The following is a 15,760-nucleotide window of genomic DNA, read 5'->3' as shown; positions in this document are numbered from 1 at the left end:
CGAGGGGGTAGCTTAGATATATCGTATCCGCTGACCTCGCTCCGCCAATCACATTACAGGATTCGTAAGACGGGTAACCAATGACGCTCCTTAATATTATCATCTTTTTTTTTGTGATTATCTTTGTTTGTCAGTCTCTCTCTCTCTCTCTCTCTCTCTCTCTCTCTCTCTCTCTCTGAACAACAACAGCGATACTAATAGTAATAATGGAGCGTAATAAAATAGTAACAATAGTAAAACAAACAATGCCCCAGCCAGAACTCGAATCACAGCCCGGCGTACGCTAACGCCTCCGTGTAGCGGAATTGGCAGCGTACGCCAACCTGTCTTTCTTTGGCCAATAATAATAATAATAATAATAATAATAATAATAATAATAATAATAACAATAATATAGTAATAACAGTAACAATAAGATGGATAATAACAAACTTGAGCTTGTGCCTCAAGCGGTATTAGGGTCCTTAGCTCTGGTTTAGAACATCTGGTCTGTACTCGGAAAATTAAGCCGAGGTATGAAACATTGTCAAACACTGATAAACACCCTTTCCTTTCATAGTATTTTCTCTTCATTCCTCTTCTTCATCCTCGAGGGTGCTATTTTTCCCCTGATATCAGTGATGATTTGAGTGACTCGTGAGAATTAGGCAACAAACCGTAATTGTGAAGTCATTCAACGAATTGTGACACTTCGATTTTTGTTGTGTCGATTAGTCATTAAATATATTACTAATGATGCACAATTTCATTATATACATAATGCAACGACTTGTCGAATGGAACTGTTTAATGTAATGAAGCAGGGAATATAGATATTACTGGACTTACACCATATTACTGATATTTTGGGGCATCAATCAGTTCGAGATAACTAAATTACGTGTCACGATTAGTATTTCCCTATGGCAACAATTTCAAAAGCGATCACCTCAAATGATATAATTATAACTCCCATAATGGCTATTTATTGCCATTTCAACAGCACTTATTAAAGGCATTGTCGTCACTGTGGGAACCGTGGTGGCCGAGCCTTACGAGTGTGCTTGTGTCGAGGTAAAGATAATAACGAGGAAGAGAACCCTCCACGCCGGGAACAGACGCCGTAAGGGACATGTGACCTGCAGGGTTATGTTTTCCAGCTTGTGCGAATATTTACCTGCTCGCCCTGCTTACTTGTTTACAAGTGTCCACTAGTTTGCCTGCTAGTGTTTCCCTGTCCTGCCATCAACACACTCCACAGGTAAAATTAATACCTTTTCTTCATCACCTTCCTGGCATACTATATACGCCGCCACAAACACTAATATAATTATCCTCTTTTCTTCATCACCGTCCTGGTACCATCCCCACCACCACCACAAACCACGAGTACAAATTTATTTTCCCTAACACCGTCCTAACAGCTACAACAGCCCTCATACACCACCAGTACGATGATCACCTTTTCTTCATCGCCGCCCAGGCGGCGTCAGCACTACTACCATGCATCACCACCACAAGCACCTTCACCTGAGTCAACGCTTCTGCTAACCTCCACTAACACAGCCTCACAATAATCGTCAGAAACTATCACTGGTACAATGCTAAACTTTCCTTCAACACCGTCCTAGCGCCACCACCACCACCACCATCACCATCACTAAAGAATCACTACGAGTACCTGTTTGTCACATCACCGTAAAAAAAGCCACAAGTACAATGATTTCCTTTCCTTCAACACCACCCTGGCGCCCCCATCACCATAACCACCACCATCACAGCCAACACATCTAGTACTAATACAGCTTTAATGCGTTTATCCCTCAATAGCACTATCTTCACCAACAAAACTTAATTTATTCCCCCCTCCGCCCCCCCTCATGAAATTCAATTACCCAACATCAGATGTAAACCTCAAAGCCGTCTTCCACTGCCTCCTCCTTCCCTCTTCCCTTTCAACATCACTATCCATCAATCCACGTTCTCTTCCCTCACACCTTTCCTTACCCCACATACCAACCCAATTTCAGATTTCCTCTACCTCACCTTCTCTACCTCCCTCCTCCCTTCCACCATTCCCTATCCCATATGAACTCGCACTTTCAATCTCACCACCCTGCACTCTATAGGGTACGTCATTCCCTCCCACGTTTCCTTTTCTAACAACTCTTCCTCACCTTCCATTCTTCTCCGTGTTCCTGATTTACAACACTCACCTTCGTCATCCATTAATTTCACTCTAAAGTCTAAACTCACCACAATCACAATCTCTCCCTTCACCTTTATAGAGCAATTTTTTCCTCATCCCCAGCTGACAATCTCTCTCTCTCTCTCTCTCTCTCTCTCTCTCTCTCTCTCTCTCTCTCTCTCTCTCTCTCTCTCTCTCTCTCTCTCTCTCTCTCTCTCTCTCTCTCTCTTCTGTCATGCACTGCACACTGTCCTTGCATGTTCCCTTCGTTACCACTGAGTCTGCTAACTTTCTTCGTTACCTTTTTTCTTTCCTTTTACCCCTACCTCCTGTGCCAGTGCTAATCATTTCCGTCTTTGTCATTGTCCTCTGTACCTACTTGTTCCCTCCACCGCCACCCTGTCTGTCCCTTTCTGTTCCCTGTTCCCCGACCCCTCCGCCTCCACCATAATTCCATCAGGGCGTCCTCCTTCCCTCAAGAGCAACACCGCCGCCGCCGCCGAGGGAGCCCCAGGAAAGGACTTCTGTTCGGGCGAGTGAACCCGCAAAAGAATGAACGTGTGTGTGTGTGTGTGTGTGTGTGTGTGTGTGTGAGAGAGAGAGAGAGAGAGAGAGAGAGAGAGAGATAGAGAGAGAGAGAGAGAGAGAGAGAGAGAGAGAGAGAGAGAGAGAGAGAGAGAGAGAGAGAGAGAGAGAGAGAGAGAGAGAGAGAGAGAGAGAAGAAAAGCTCGGAGGAAGGGAGGACATGAAGGAATGAAGAATGGAGGGCAGAATACAAAGGCGAGGAAGTCTGAAAAGGAAGGTAAGAATGGACGAACACGACGAGGGGAAGAGGTTATAATAATAATAAAAAAAAAAAAAAAAAAAAAACGGGAAAGACGAAATGATGACGGTGGCGTTCACGGGGGAGGGGAGGTGGTGGGGGGTGTTGGAGGGCGTCTTAATTAACGGCGAGGATTGAAAAATGATACAACGTTGGATGTAGCGAGAGACTGGATGGTAAAAGACTCCGCAGCGATACTGGTTATCCTTCCTCTACCCGAACTGCCAACTCTCCCCCTCAAGGCAAGACACACATACACACACACACACACACACACACACACAAGGATAAACAGATATACAGGTCATACAAAGGCACACGTGAGTATAAGGAACTAGATAATGGCAAGTCAATCAATAAGGCCAGAGTTCTTTATGATCTGTCTCCTCCATTCATAAATTGTCAAATCGTACTTGCATTAACCACGCCAGTGCTCCGTTGGTTCCATTCATGCTTTAACCTAATAAAGGATATATCGGTAGTCCGCTAGCTCTTCGCCGCCTACGTTGAAAGGTTAAGGTGGGGTGTGGAAGGAGGTCTGAAGCAAGGTGTGGCGGGCGGGGCAGAGGAGAGGAGGCAGAGGAACAGAGGGAGAGGAGGCCGCGTGATGATGGATTAGATAAGGTTTGTGTGGTAGGCAGAAAGGATGAGTTCAACAGTGCAGGAGAGAGGGGTGGTGGTGGGGCAAGGAGGAGAGGAGAGAGAGAGAGAGAGGAGAGAGAGAGAGAGAGAGAGAGAGAGAGAGAGAGAGAGAGAGCAATTTTTCCAAGCTCTGGTGTTGAATCCCACTCTCTCTCTCTCTCTCTCTCTCTCTCTCAAAGGCAAACATTTTACTCGTTGCTCTGCCCAAAAACCAAAAATCGTTGTCATATTTTTGTGGGTCGAGAAAGCTTACTGGTGAAGTTGCAAGGGACCGCGAAAAAACCCCGTCATATTTCCACTATTAATGTGGAATCTATCTATTCGCATTATGGAAACGACCCTATAAACGCCAACCGTTCACTTTTAAACATTCAATGCTGATTTGCAAGTCTACGAGAGAAATATTCATACATGATAGATGATCCATCATAAAGAATTTCTCTGATATATCAGTTCATTTAAAAGAAATCATTACTTTTCAAATATTTGCAAGAGTGGAAACTTTTACTGCACGCCCACACGAGGCAAGTTAATACTGATTATCTGTTGCTGTCTGTCACATGAAATTATAGTTACTGCGTGCTATTGAGGCCTGACATTTGACTGACTACATTTTTTGGGAAAAATGTGACTTTACATATTTGTTATCAATTAATAATAGATTTAAAGGATCATATACTACTACTTACAGGAACATATCTATCTATCTATCTATTTTTAAGGAACCTGTGTGCTATACGACAGCAACGCAGTCGTGGGAAAAAGATTACTATAAGCCCCCCAAAAAAGATTATTGTAAGTGGAGGTGCCAGAGACTTCAATTCTAAAATCCTGAAAAATGCCAGACTTTCACACACTGGTGTGGCAAAATAAAACTGTTCTCTTTGAGTAAAACTTACAATGTAAATATCATAATTTAATGGTTCTGAAATTAAGCTAATTTTACATTAGGAATAGCATTAAGAAAACGTAAAATTTATATACATATGTAAAAAATATAGTTTTACTGACGCAATATTTTAAGAAGACTGGAAAAGACAGCAGCGAAAACAGGTTATCATACCAAATTAATGAGATTCTAATTTAAATGGGTGAATGGAGGAAGGGGGGCGTTAAAGCAAAAATATCATCCCACACGCAACACCAGACATCACACATACTAATGAGATGTTTGTTCTTGAGGTGGAGTATTATCTCGTGAGTTTCCGGATTGTGACAAAGATGGAAGGCATGATTGACAAAATGACGGAGGTAGACCTGACCGACGCATCCACCAGTGTCCACTTCATTTGTGGTGGAATCGAATTTTTACAAAGTGCACAATATTATAGAAGTTTCATTGCTTTTCATTACTCAGACCTCGTCGATCATGTGTTGGCTATCTATTTCAGGTTAGGGATCGGGTGAGGACATGTGATAGAAATAATAATAATGTTGGTTCAGTCGTGTCTGAAAAATTTAGGTCACGTATGCCATAATTCTATAGAACTCGTTTGTGAATTCGCACCTTAAAAAATACAAATGAAGCTCACACAGAGTATCGTTAGCAAGGAATCAAATAATCAACCGTCCTCGTGTTCAAGGGGTTAACAACGCCTAAGCCATACATTAGCTCTTCATTAAGTATTCTCCGGTCGTGTTGATGGTGCTCTGTGCTAGTGGTACTGAGGTGAGGTATGGCCTTGCTGTTTTACTGGCTCAAATGCAAATAAATGAAAAGCCTAAACCTGATATAATACGATATTTCTTTGTTTTTCTCTCCGATGTTATTTAATGAAGCAACATTTAAGATCTTTATTCACTGCTAATTATTTACATTTTTCGACGTATTTCCTCAGTTTGTAAAAAAAAAAAAAAAAAAATATATATATATATATATATATATATATATATATATATATATATATATATATATATATATATATATATATATATATATATATATATATATATCGTGTATTTCATAATTTATTGAAAAACTATTAAATAGTAAATGGTATACGTATTGATTTTATACAGTGCGTGTGTTAAGGGGTGAATATTGTGTATGTTGGAGTTGACAACTAAAAGCTCTTTGGGGCCGCAATATATATATATATATATATATATATATATATATATATATATATATATATATATATATATATATATATATATATATATATATATACATACTTTAAAACAAACGATTTATGTATTTGCAATTATCTGATTACTTTTAAGTTTAAAAATAATATTGTCGGAGTAATTCGAAATATCATTATTGGTCTGAATGAAAACACCGAAAACAAAAACTTTTTTTCTAAACAAATTGCATTGAACGACTTTAAATTAAATTCCGTGCAGAATTCAATCTATTTAAAAGGCTGAGCAAAATAATTGAAATGAGTTTGGCAAGGCAGCGAATAAAAAAAATATTACAATACCAATATTTAGTTAAAGTTTGATTAAATAACTCTTATTAATAATATAAAACACGATAAATTGCCTTAACGACCTAAACGCCAATGAAAGTATTTTTTTCTCCCGTGTCACTACGAGTAATTGCTCTTATAATGTACTCAATTATACCCCACAACCCTCAGTCCTTTCCCAGGTTACTACTACACCATTCTAAAAGACTACCATCGTCTCTGCTGAATTGCTGTTTGTCAGTCCGTCGGTTTGCCTGTCTGCTTTAGTTTCTACCTTTATTTTTGTCTGCCTACATAAGCCTAACTGCCTGCATGCCTTTCCTGTCTGTCTTTAGCCCTCATACATGATACACAACATATTTCAACATACTGTTATAGCACTGCAAAGCATCAACATTCACTTTCCATCGACTGCTTAGCCTCATCCTTTGCCATGTTACAAGTCCATAAACGCTTGGTATGTGAGTCACAAAAAGGGTCCTGCAATACCATACTAGAACTTTCCTTTACTATCTAACATAAAACATTTACTATGCTGGGATTTAGGTGACGTTCCATCCTCCCCTCACCTCGATCTTCATCATGATTGTGCCTTATCGTTAAGAGCTTTCATTTAATACCTACCAGAAAGCTTTGGCACAACAGGGCGTGGGTGACTTACCATTCTCTATCCTTTCCTTGTCTCATCCGTTCCGCTTGGGAAATTCAGAACAGACTTCACCTTCTCGACTTCCTGGGACCGGATGCTACTCCCTTCCTCCCACCGTTCTCATATACAGCGAGGAGGCACTGTATTTAGGCATTTCGTACCTGTAAGAGCAATTAGAGATGGGTACAAAACCATTTAGTCTTTTTGAGGTGAAATCATATACGGAATACTTTCTATCACGAATTGGTATGCTATTTTTCTTTACAATATTTAGATTTAGTTTTAATGAGAGTTTTTAGGATGTCCAGCAACTTGGAAGACAATCCATTGCCATTCATCTTGTTGTTGTTACCATTATCATTACTTGTTATTATTACTATTTCTATTTTTTTCGACTTTTATAGTTACGAGAGTTTTGCGGACAGCCTGACACTACCACAATACTATCCTAACACACTAACATGCAGACTGATCTCCCTCCATGTTAAACATAAAACGATTTCCCACCAAAAGTCCACTTGCAAATTTCACCCCAGAAGTCCCGTCCCCTTTAACTAATTCTCACACCAAAAAGTCTATTTAAAATATATTCTACATAAAAAAACGACAACTCAATAAATTTTCGGCCCACTAAGGTCAGTTTAAAATAATTTTGTCCCATAAGGATTGACTTAAAATATTTTTCTCACTAGAGCTCACACAAAGAAACTTCGACCCCTCATCTAAAGTGGTTTATCATCCAAAAAGTCCAAATAACTCCCACCCCAAAAAGACGTCCTCTGAAAAACCATTCCGGACACTATTCACTTGAGAACAACGCCCCCTTCTTAAAAAAAAAAAACTCATTTTACCCAAACTCTACCTAAAATGATTACCCTCAAAGAAAGTCCACTTGAAATAATACTCGTTTATCGCCTTTTCTTTCAACTTATTGTTCCGTTTGTCTGTCTAAGTTTCTCTCTCTCTCTCTCTCTCTCTCTCTCTCTCTCTCTCTCTCTCTCTCTCTCTCTCTCTCTCTCTCTCTCTCTCTCTCTCTCTCTCTCTCTCTCTCTCTCTCTCTCTTCCACCATGCCATCCACACCTTCTATTAACATCCTTACCCTTCCACCTCCCCAACCATCCACCACTCCTCACCAATCCATCACGCTGACCTCTCCTTGACCTTTCGATTTCCCCAACCCCCTCGGGCAGTCTGCCATTGTTCCTCACTCAACGCAGATATCCCAAGATCCGTCTATTTCCTTCTTCATTCCCTTAGCCTCCAGCTGGGTCGTCCAACACAACGTTAGCGGCCCACACCACATAACTAATGCAGGGACGGGCTCCATGCCTCTCCGTTGCATTCTTCTCCACCTTCGTTTATTTTCAGAGAGTTTGTGGCTTGATTCTGAACCCTGACTACTTGCCTCGTGTTTTACTTCTTCCCACACATTCATACGCATCCACATCTACTTATGCTTTTCGTTTTTCATAATACTGATTCTTTACTGCATTCTTCCACACACACATCCTACTTTTCAGTCATGTTCACTCTCATGATTTGTTATAATTTTCCATATAGAGCTCAATATTATGTCCTTAAACCATTACCTAAAGCTTATAATTCGTTTTTTCTCTAGTCCTGACCAATATTATAACTTTCTACTTTCATCCCCTCAATGAATAATGGCAACACTCATTCTGATAGGTTTCCATACTCTGCTCGGTTCATGCCCTCAAACCACTGTCTCAAGTCAGTCTATTGTATTTCTATCCTCTCTGTCCCCCGCATCCTACTCTTCTTACAATCTTTTCTAGGTATATATATCACAATAATTGTTATAATTTTCCGTACTCAACTCATTTTGCGTCCACGGATCACATCTTTCAGCCTGTCTATTGCCTTTTTTCTGCCTTCGACGATCCATATCACCAGAACACGCTCAGGCACCACCACCACCATTATCCCACGTCTCTTCGCCATGATATCCCACGCCCTTGTCATTCCCTCACTTCCTCTCCTCTACTCATATGGCCCTCGCCCGCAGCCTGAATCACCCGCAAGCCTTGTAATATTACCCCGGCAACCCCGGCATCCCTGTTCTTTATGGCAAGTACGGGCTACTCCATCAGGCGCTGGCGAGGTGAAAGACCGCACTTGAGAGAGGGAAAGGAAGGGAAGAATTTCTGGTTAGGGAGACTCAGAAGGGTGACGAAGGAAGGGAAAGGGAGAACGGGAGATTAAGGTGAGAAGCGTGATGAAGAAAAAGAAAAATAGGATAGTAACAGAAGCGTGACAAAGGAAGGGAAGAATATATAGGTTACCGTGATTGAGAAGTGTGACAAGGGAAGAGTAAGTTAGGGTGACTGAGAAGGGTGGCGAGAAGGAAAGGAATAGTGGAAGCCTAGGATGAGAAAGGTGGCGAGGGGTAGGAAGGGAAGAATGAAAAGTTAGTATGAATGAGAAAAGGGAAGTGGGAAAGTAAAGGAAGAATGATTAGGGAAGATTAGGGTGACTGAGAAGGGGGAAGAGAGGAAGGGAAGGAAATCTATACGTTAGGGTTACTGCGAAGGGAGACAAAAATGATATATAAATCAGGAGGAAAACTTGTAATGAAGGATATGACCAAAGAGCATCGGTCGAGGATTGTTCAGTAGTTAATAGAGGAAAAACTGCACACCGAGATCAATATCAAGATCAATAACAGGTTATGTAGTTTGAGGAAAAATTGTTACGATTTTGCAAGTATAGATTCAAAACACAACACCTGGATGATTAAGAGGCAGTGGGTAAGATGCAAGTTTAAAAAAAATACCACTGCGAGGAAAAAGCAAAAGATCAGAAAGTAGAAAGAAATTACTAATGACGGTATGAAACAAAAAAAAAAAGAACACGTAATGCCGACAGGTAAGAGAAATATTTACAGGTTACGCGAAAAGGGAAAAAAGGCAGCGTCGACAAAAAGACTTCAGGTCACGGTGAGACCCAGAAAGCATTGAAAAACATGAGGAAAAGAACAGTACACAAAAGGAAAAATATGACAGGTTTGCTCACTTTGCTGTACTGTGCAGTGGTGTGCCGTGCCGTGCCGTGCCGTGTGTGTGTGTGTGTGTGTGTGTGTGTGTGTGTGTGTGTGTGTGTGTGTGTGTGTGTGTGTGTGCTCTTTATGTATATATGTATGTATGTATGTATATATGTATGTATGTAGTATGTATGTATGCCATTTTGGCTATTGAATGTCTGAAATTTGTTGAGCGCATTAGAAATTGCCGTTCTTTATTATGCAAATCAGTTCATCTCGTTAACGAGATAATAATTTTCATAGGAAAGTTTTTAGATTATGGTGAGGGGAACATTTTGCCGGGAAAGTTTGCAATAAAAAATACTCAATGCCCAAACTTCATTATAATATTTTTTTCTCTCAAACGCTCTTTTTTTACTGAATTTTCAAAAGTTTGGGTCAACGGATGCTAGGGATTGTTTCATGCGCGTGTGAGTAACATCAAATTAGGTATTCAAGAGTGCTGATGTACATGGTATGATGGTTTAATTACATTTTACGTACACTTGTAGTAGTTCCCAGGCGTTTATCCTTATGTTTCTTAAGGGTAGAGGGGAGGGTCAAGACACCTTTCGTACCGTAATTGAATTGGATTTCTTGGCGTGTTGCTGTTTACTTTTCTTAAGGCAAGGATGTTGCCGGCATTTTTGTTCATGATTTTTCTTTCGCTTTTGGCATGCCTCCTGTGCTGTAAAAGATTCCAAGGACAAAGCCAAAATATGAGAAATAAAATGCCACAGCACACTGCTCTCGAAAGTAGTGTAGCTCATTATTTTGCCCTTGAAAATGAGGTATCAGCAGAACACACACAGTCATCACCAGTAGCAGGCACAGGGTAAGGCTGAGAGACGGATCTTATGTAGGGAAAGACCATATTTTCATCCTATATTTCCATTTTTTCGGCCGGTTCTTCTTTCCAGCGATTTACTACCATTACCTTCTTTTTCTTAATTTCTCTTCCAACTTTCCTTCCTTCTTATCTTCCTTTTGTTGCATCTAACATTCGCATTTTGCAGCACAATAGAGTGTACACATGTTGTATTACCAGCAAGATACAGTGTAAGGTCAACATGGTCACCTTTGGTCTGTGATGCTGGAAGCAGCAGGCAGGCAGGCAGGCAGGCAGGCAGGGTGGTGGCTGGCGCAACCCTCCTCTTGGGGATTCTTTTCTGCCTGACCAACAAGGTGCGACTTCCACTCCGGATGCTGTCAGGCTTTTTCAAGGGCCCCAAGTCGCCTCTCCGGGCATCCTGTTTTCTTCCTGTCGGTGTCCTGTTCACAAAGGGAATGGAGGGAGGTCCCGAGTCTTTGCAGGGGCTTTTTATTTGGAGGCACGAGGGGAACGTCCTTTTGACTTTAACGAAAAGGAAATTTCGAACAGGAATGATGTTGTTCAACAATGTTTAAATGGCTCATGACTCCTTATGTTCGACACGTAGCAGGGCCTTCTGGAGGGTGGAGGTTAATGTCATTTAAAAATCTACTTAAGAAGAAATTCCTTATAGGAATACTGTAGTACTATGGCGTTGAATTAGTTTCTGAGTCAATATCTTCAAATTCCTTAGGGGAAAGCCCAGCGATTGTGTTAATGAAAATAAATACGATTGCCATCAGTGCAGCTCTGAATAAGGACGAGAAATGTTTAAATATAATTCCGTGCTTCACGTGTATTGCTTTTCATCATCGTATTCAGAGGATTTTTATGTATATGGTGAAATGTTTAACTTTGATGTTGATTCAGTAGCTGACGCAACCGGCAATACTATGTATACAGCGGTAAAATATTTAAGCTATTCTTTCGTCTGTACTCGTCATAATGACTATTTTTTTAAGGTTTTCACAAACATATTTGAGTTGCAAAATATATGTAGCACTAGAGCATGTGGGTTTCAACGTTTGTTATCACACACAAAGAGAAAATTAGTCGAACGGCCGGTGGCAAGAACGTGATCACGTGACTTGTTGGAATCTCTACTGTGAGGAAAAGGCGAAGAAAGGAGGCCACGAAAACTTTGATTGGTGACAGAGGGAATAGGGCGTGAGCAGTACGAAGAACAGAAAATGAAATGATTAATTAGAATTAGTAGGCTAGGGAGAGAAGGGAAATAAAGGGTAGACTACATTTGCATAATTAAGGGGTATTGCAAATAGAGGTTCATTAGAAGCGTCTCTAATTAAGCAAACAATTTACTGACTGATCCCTTGGCCACTCAAGACATCTGTGTTACGTGATTTCCGCTTTAAGAGCCGGACATCCTCATCCAGATTCGAAATGAGGGCTACTGGAACACCATTCAGGCAGTGTAATGAAAGGGAACTGGTAAGGAGGGAACAATGGACTCAGCACTACGGGATGGTTGGTGGAATAGTGAGGATGACCTTTGCTTGTTTTTCAGCTGAGTTTGTGGATTCTATCATCAGTCCTTCTAGACACTATAACGACCATTCTGTGATGATATGTCTGGATTCCATTAATTATTCCCTTCTGTGCACATCTAGTTCGTTGTCTATCCTTTTTTATATGTCCTCCTTTTCTTCCTCTTCCTCTTCCTCCTCCTCAACCGCCTCGTTATGTCTCTCCGTTCTCTCCCTTCTTTCCTTTTCTCCTCTTCACTTTCTTCTTTTACGTATTTTCGTTGTCATCACTTCCATAAAATTCTCTTGAAAACATCCTCCCGTGTTCCCTCTTTCTCACTCTTTCCTGCGTTTCTTTCCAGGTTCTGTCTTCCTCTTTCTTCTCTTTTCCATCATCGCTGCTTCTCTTGTCTTCTGTTTCTCCGTTTGTTTTTCGTTTTGCTTTATTTTTCTTTCTTATGACATCTTCACTTCTTCTTCCAGCCAGTATGTACCTTGTGCTCTACGCATCTTCTTTTTCTAGTTTCTGTTTTTTTTTTAATCTTATTGTCGTTCTTTCTTCCTTAATCTCCTTTTCATTTGCATTTTTTCCTATACCTTTTTGTTACATTTATTGCCTTTCTTGTGCAGTCTTCTTTCTTTCCACGGAGTTTTTTTTTTACCTCTTTTCACTATTTTCAGAATTATCATTTTTTCTTTCCGCTTTTTATATTTTTTCTTTCAACATTCGTTTAAAAAAATATTTTTGCTCTTCATTTTTTTGTGGATTCCATTTTCATATTCTTAGCCTTCTTTTTCTTCTTTCTTTACCGTTCCCTTACTTCTTATGGTCATTTTATTATGGTATCATTTCCCATAGTTATTTTTTCCCATCTTTATTATATTTTCTCTATTTTTCCTTTCCTACAAATATATTTTCAGTAACCTTCCTTTCGTACCCTCCGTCCTTTTCCTCCCTCCTTAGTTCCTTCCTCCATCTCTCTTTCTATCTCTTCCTCTGCCTTTCATTCGGTCCCTTTACCCAACCAATACACGTCCTTTCCCTTACTCTCCACCCTCTCCTTATTTCTGCTCTTTCCTGCTGTCGCTTCTCTCCTTCCTCCACCGTCCCCGCTTCCTCTTGTTTTCCTTCCTTCCTCCGAGCAACACCAGTCCTTTTCTCCACTCTCCCTCGCTGTGTCTGCCCTGGCCGGTTGGTTACTGTAATTTGTGCCATTTCTCCTTTGTTTCTCAGATAGCCCTTTGGAACTGGCAACGGTGGAGCCTGGAAGTCAAGTTTGAGAGGTGCTAATTAAGTCGGGTGTCTGTCTGTCTGTCTGTCTGTCTCTCTCTCTCTCTCTCTCTCTCTCTCTCTCTCTCTCTCTCTCTCTCTCTCTCTCTCTCTCTCTCTCTCTCTCTCTCTCTCTCTCTCTCTCTCTCTCTCTCTCTCTCTCTCTCTCTCTCTCTCTCTCTCTCTCTCTATATATATATATATATATATATATATATATATATAGATATATATATATATATATATATATATATATATATATATATATATATATATATATATATATATATATATATATATATATATATATATATATATATATCAACGACGTAAAGATCATTTGTCGTTTTACATTTACAACAGCAGCAGTCCAGGCCTAACGCTCAGGCCTAGAGGTAAAAAAAAGTAGGGTTGCTTCTTTTTAAACTTTTAGCCATTTGAGGTTTCTGATATATATATATATATATATATATATATATATATATATATATATATATATATATATATATATATATATATATATATATATATATATATATATATATATATATATAATATATATATATATATAATATCCTATTTATGACCCATATATATATATATATATATATATATATATATATATATATATATATATATATATATATATATATATATATATGATGCTGTGTGACAGTCTAGCACATCACGGTATATCAGAGGCGAAAACAAAAGGAAATAGATGAACTCGGTCTAATGACCTTTTACAGTAATGACTACATTCTTCGTTTTGTCATGTGTCCACAGTGCGATGCCAGGCCTGTCTCGGCCTTGATCCGTTAACAACTTTACTTCCACTGACACCGTAACGGTAAGATGACGCCACCACGACAGGAGAAACATCTGATAACACTAACGAAAGAAGGCGATTTATACGTAAACAACACTCTTCTATGCTCTCTTAACAAACCCTAGTACCCTCGTTTCAGAATTTATTAGAAATGGTAGCGGAGAAGAAAACCGGGGATATAACCTCAAACTCTACAGAAGCAAGAGGTGGCTGGGGAAATACGGCCGTCCTGATGAGGCTCCAAGTCGCCTGGCGGTCGGGTCGAGGTGAAATTTCCCTCAGGATGTGGTTTTCCAAGCGACACCACGAAGACAGGCTGCCCGCGGACTGGTGGGCCCCAAGGCGGAGGATTTGAGTTTTCTCTACCACTTAGGTTACGGGGAAAAGGTTGTTATGTGGCTTCGGATGTGGAGGTCTTGCCTGTGACTGGGGAAGCTGGGTCGCTGGTTGTGTGGCTGAGGAAGAAGTGAGGCTTTGGTTGTGTGGCTGGGGCGTCGTGTTGCTGAGGAAGAACTCTGGGCTTGATTAAGTGATGGCGGAGATTTCTGGGGTCTTGGTTAGAAAGGGAACAGGACTACAATGTTTGAAGCAGAAATGTACTGGCGTGTGTGTGATTCCGGGGAGAATAAATCCGTAAATTCCTGTTCCTTCCAATCATTAGACATTTATCAAGTAAGTAAGAGGAATTATCGCAGGTATAAAATGTTGAACGACGTGTGTGTTAGACATTATGACACACACACACACACACACACACACACACACACACACACCATCCTCATCATTAGCTCTACCACCATTCCCTTCCTCCTCATCAGTATTCATTATGCCCATCGCTGCCACCGCACCACCACACAAGACAGGACGGGAGTGAGGAGGCAGGAGAGGAAGAAGCGGGTCAGGTCGTACGAACCCTACCGTATAATGTGCCTTGTCCTACACGCCACACATCATAACCCTTGAGCACCACGAGTCGCTTCAGTTTTCCAATAATGGAGAGCCGTGCCCGGCCGACCCTGTACATCCGAGGCTGCCTCCTCATCCTGTGCTTCCGCCGCCGGTGTGACCATAACGAGCGTGATCGTTAACAGCAGCTGGAAGGAGCGGCCTCAGTGACTCGTGGCAAGGTAGTTTCATCGTTCGCCTCACGCCAGCGCCTTCCTTCATCCCTTCTTTCTCTCAAGGAAGGAACGAGGCAGGTAACGCACAGGCCACGGATATGAGGACGCTGCCTTTTCATCTTACGTGTTTTTGAGGGGGGGGGGGTCCAGGAGGGAACTCAATTTTAGGTCCTAAATACATTATTCAGCTTTTTTACTCTATTTTCGTACCTTATACATTATTCATGCCCCCTACCCAACTCCAATAGTCTCTCTCTCTCTCTCTCTCTCTCTCTCTCTCTCTCTCTCTCTCTCTCTCTCTCTCTCTCTCTCTCTCTCTCTCTCTGTATAAAACCACTCACACACATCATCGGAGAGGTGTAACACGTGACAACAACCAACCCTTCGCACACGCTCCGGGCAGGCGACTTGTTGCTGATGAAACCCTCGACCCAGATCGACAGAGTTTA

The 15,760-nt window shown here is 40.8% G+C and overlaps 1 protein-coding gene across 1 annotated transcript in view; it reads right to left on the bottom strand.

The window, feature by feature from the left end:
• Positions 1–6,845, bottom strand: part of LOC127009521 (male-enhanced antigen 1-like) — a 64,766-nt gene extending 57,921 nt beyond the window's left edge. The window contains exon 1 of the mRNA XM_050882647.1: positions 6,708–6,845. Within this exon, the coding sequence (XP_050738604.1) occupies positions 6,708–6,710 (3 nt within the window). The 5' untranslated portion in view covers positions 6,711–6,845. The remainder of the gene's footprint in view (positions 1–6,707) is intronic.
• Between the last annotated feature and the right edge of the window lie 8,915 nt (positions 6,846–15,760).

The sequence above is a fragment of the Eriocheir sinensis genome, chromosome 41 (genome assembly GCF_024679095.1).
Source record: "Eriocheir sinensis breed Jianghai 21 chromosome 41, ASM2467909v1, whole genome shotgun sequence".
NCBI lineage: Eukaryota > Metazoa > Arthropoda > Malacostraca > Decapoda > Varunidae > Eriocheir > Eriocheir sinensis.
The sequence above is the reverse complement of the archived record's forward strand: the minus strand, read 5'-3'. Positions and strand labels throughout refer to the sequence as shown.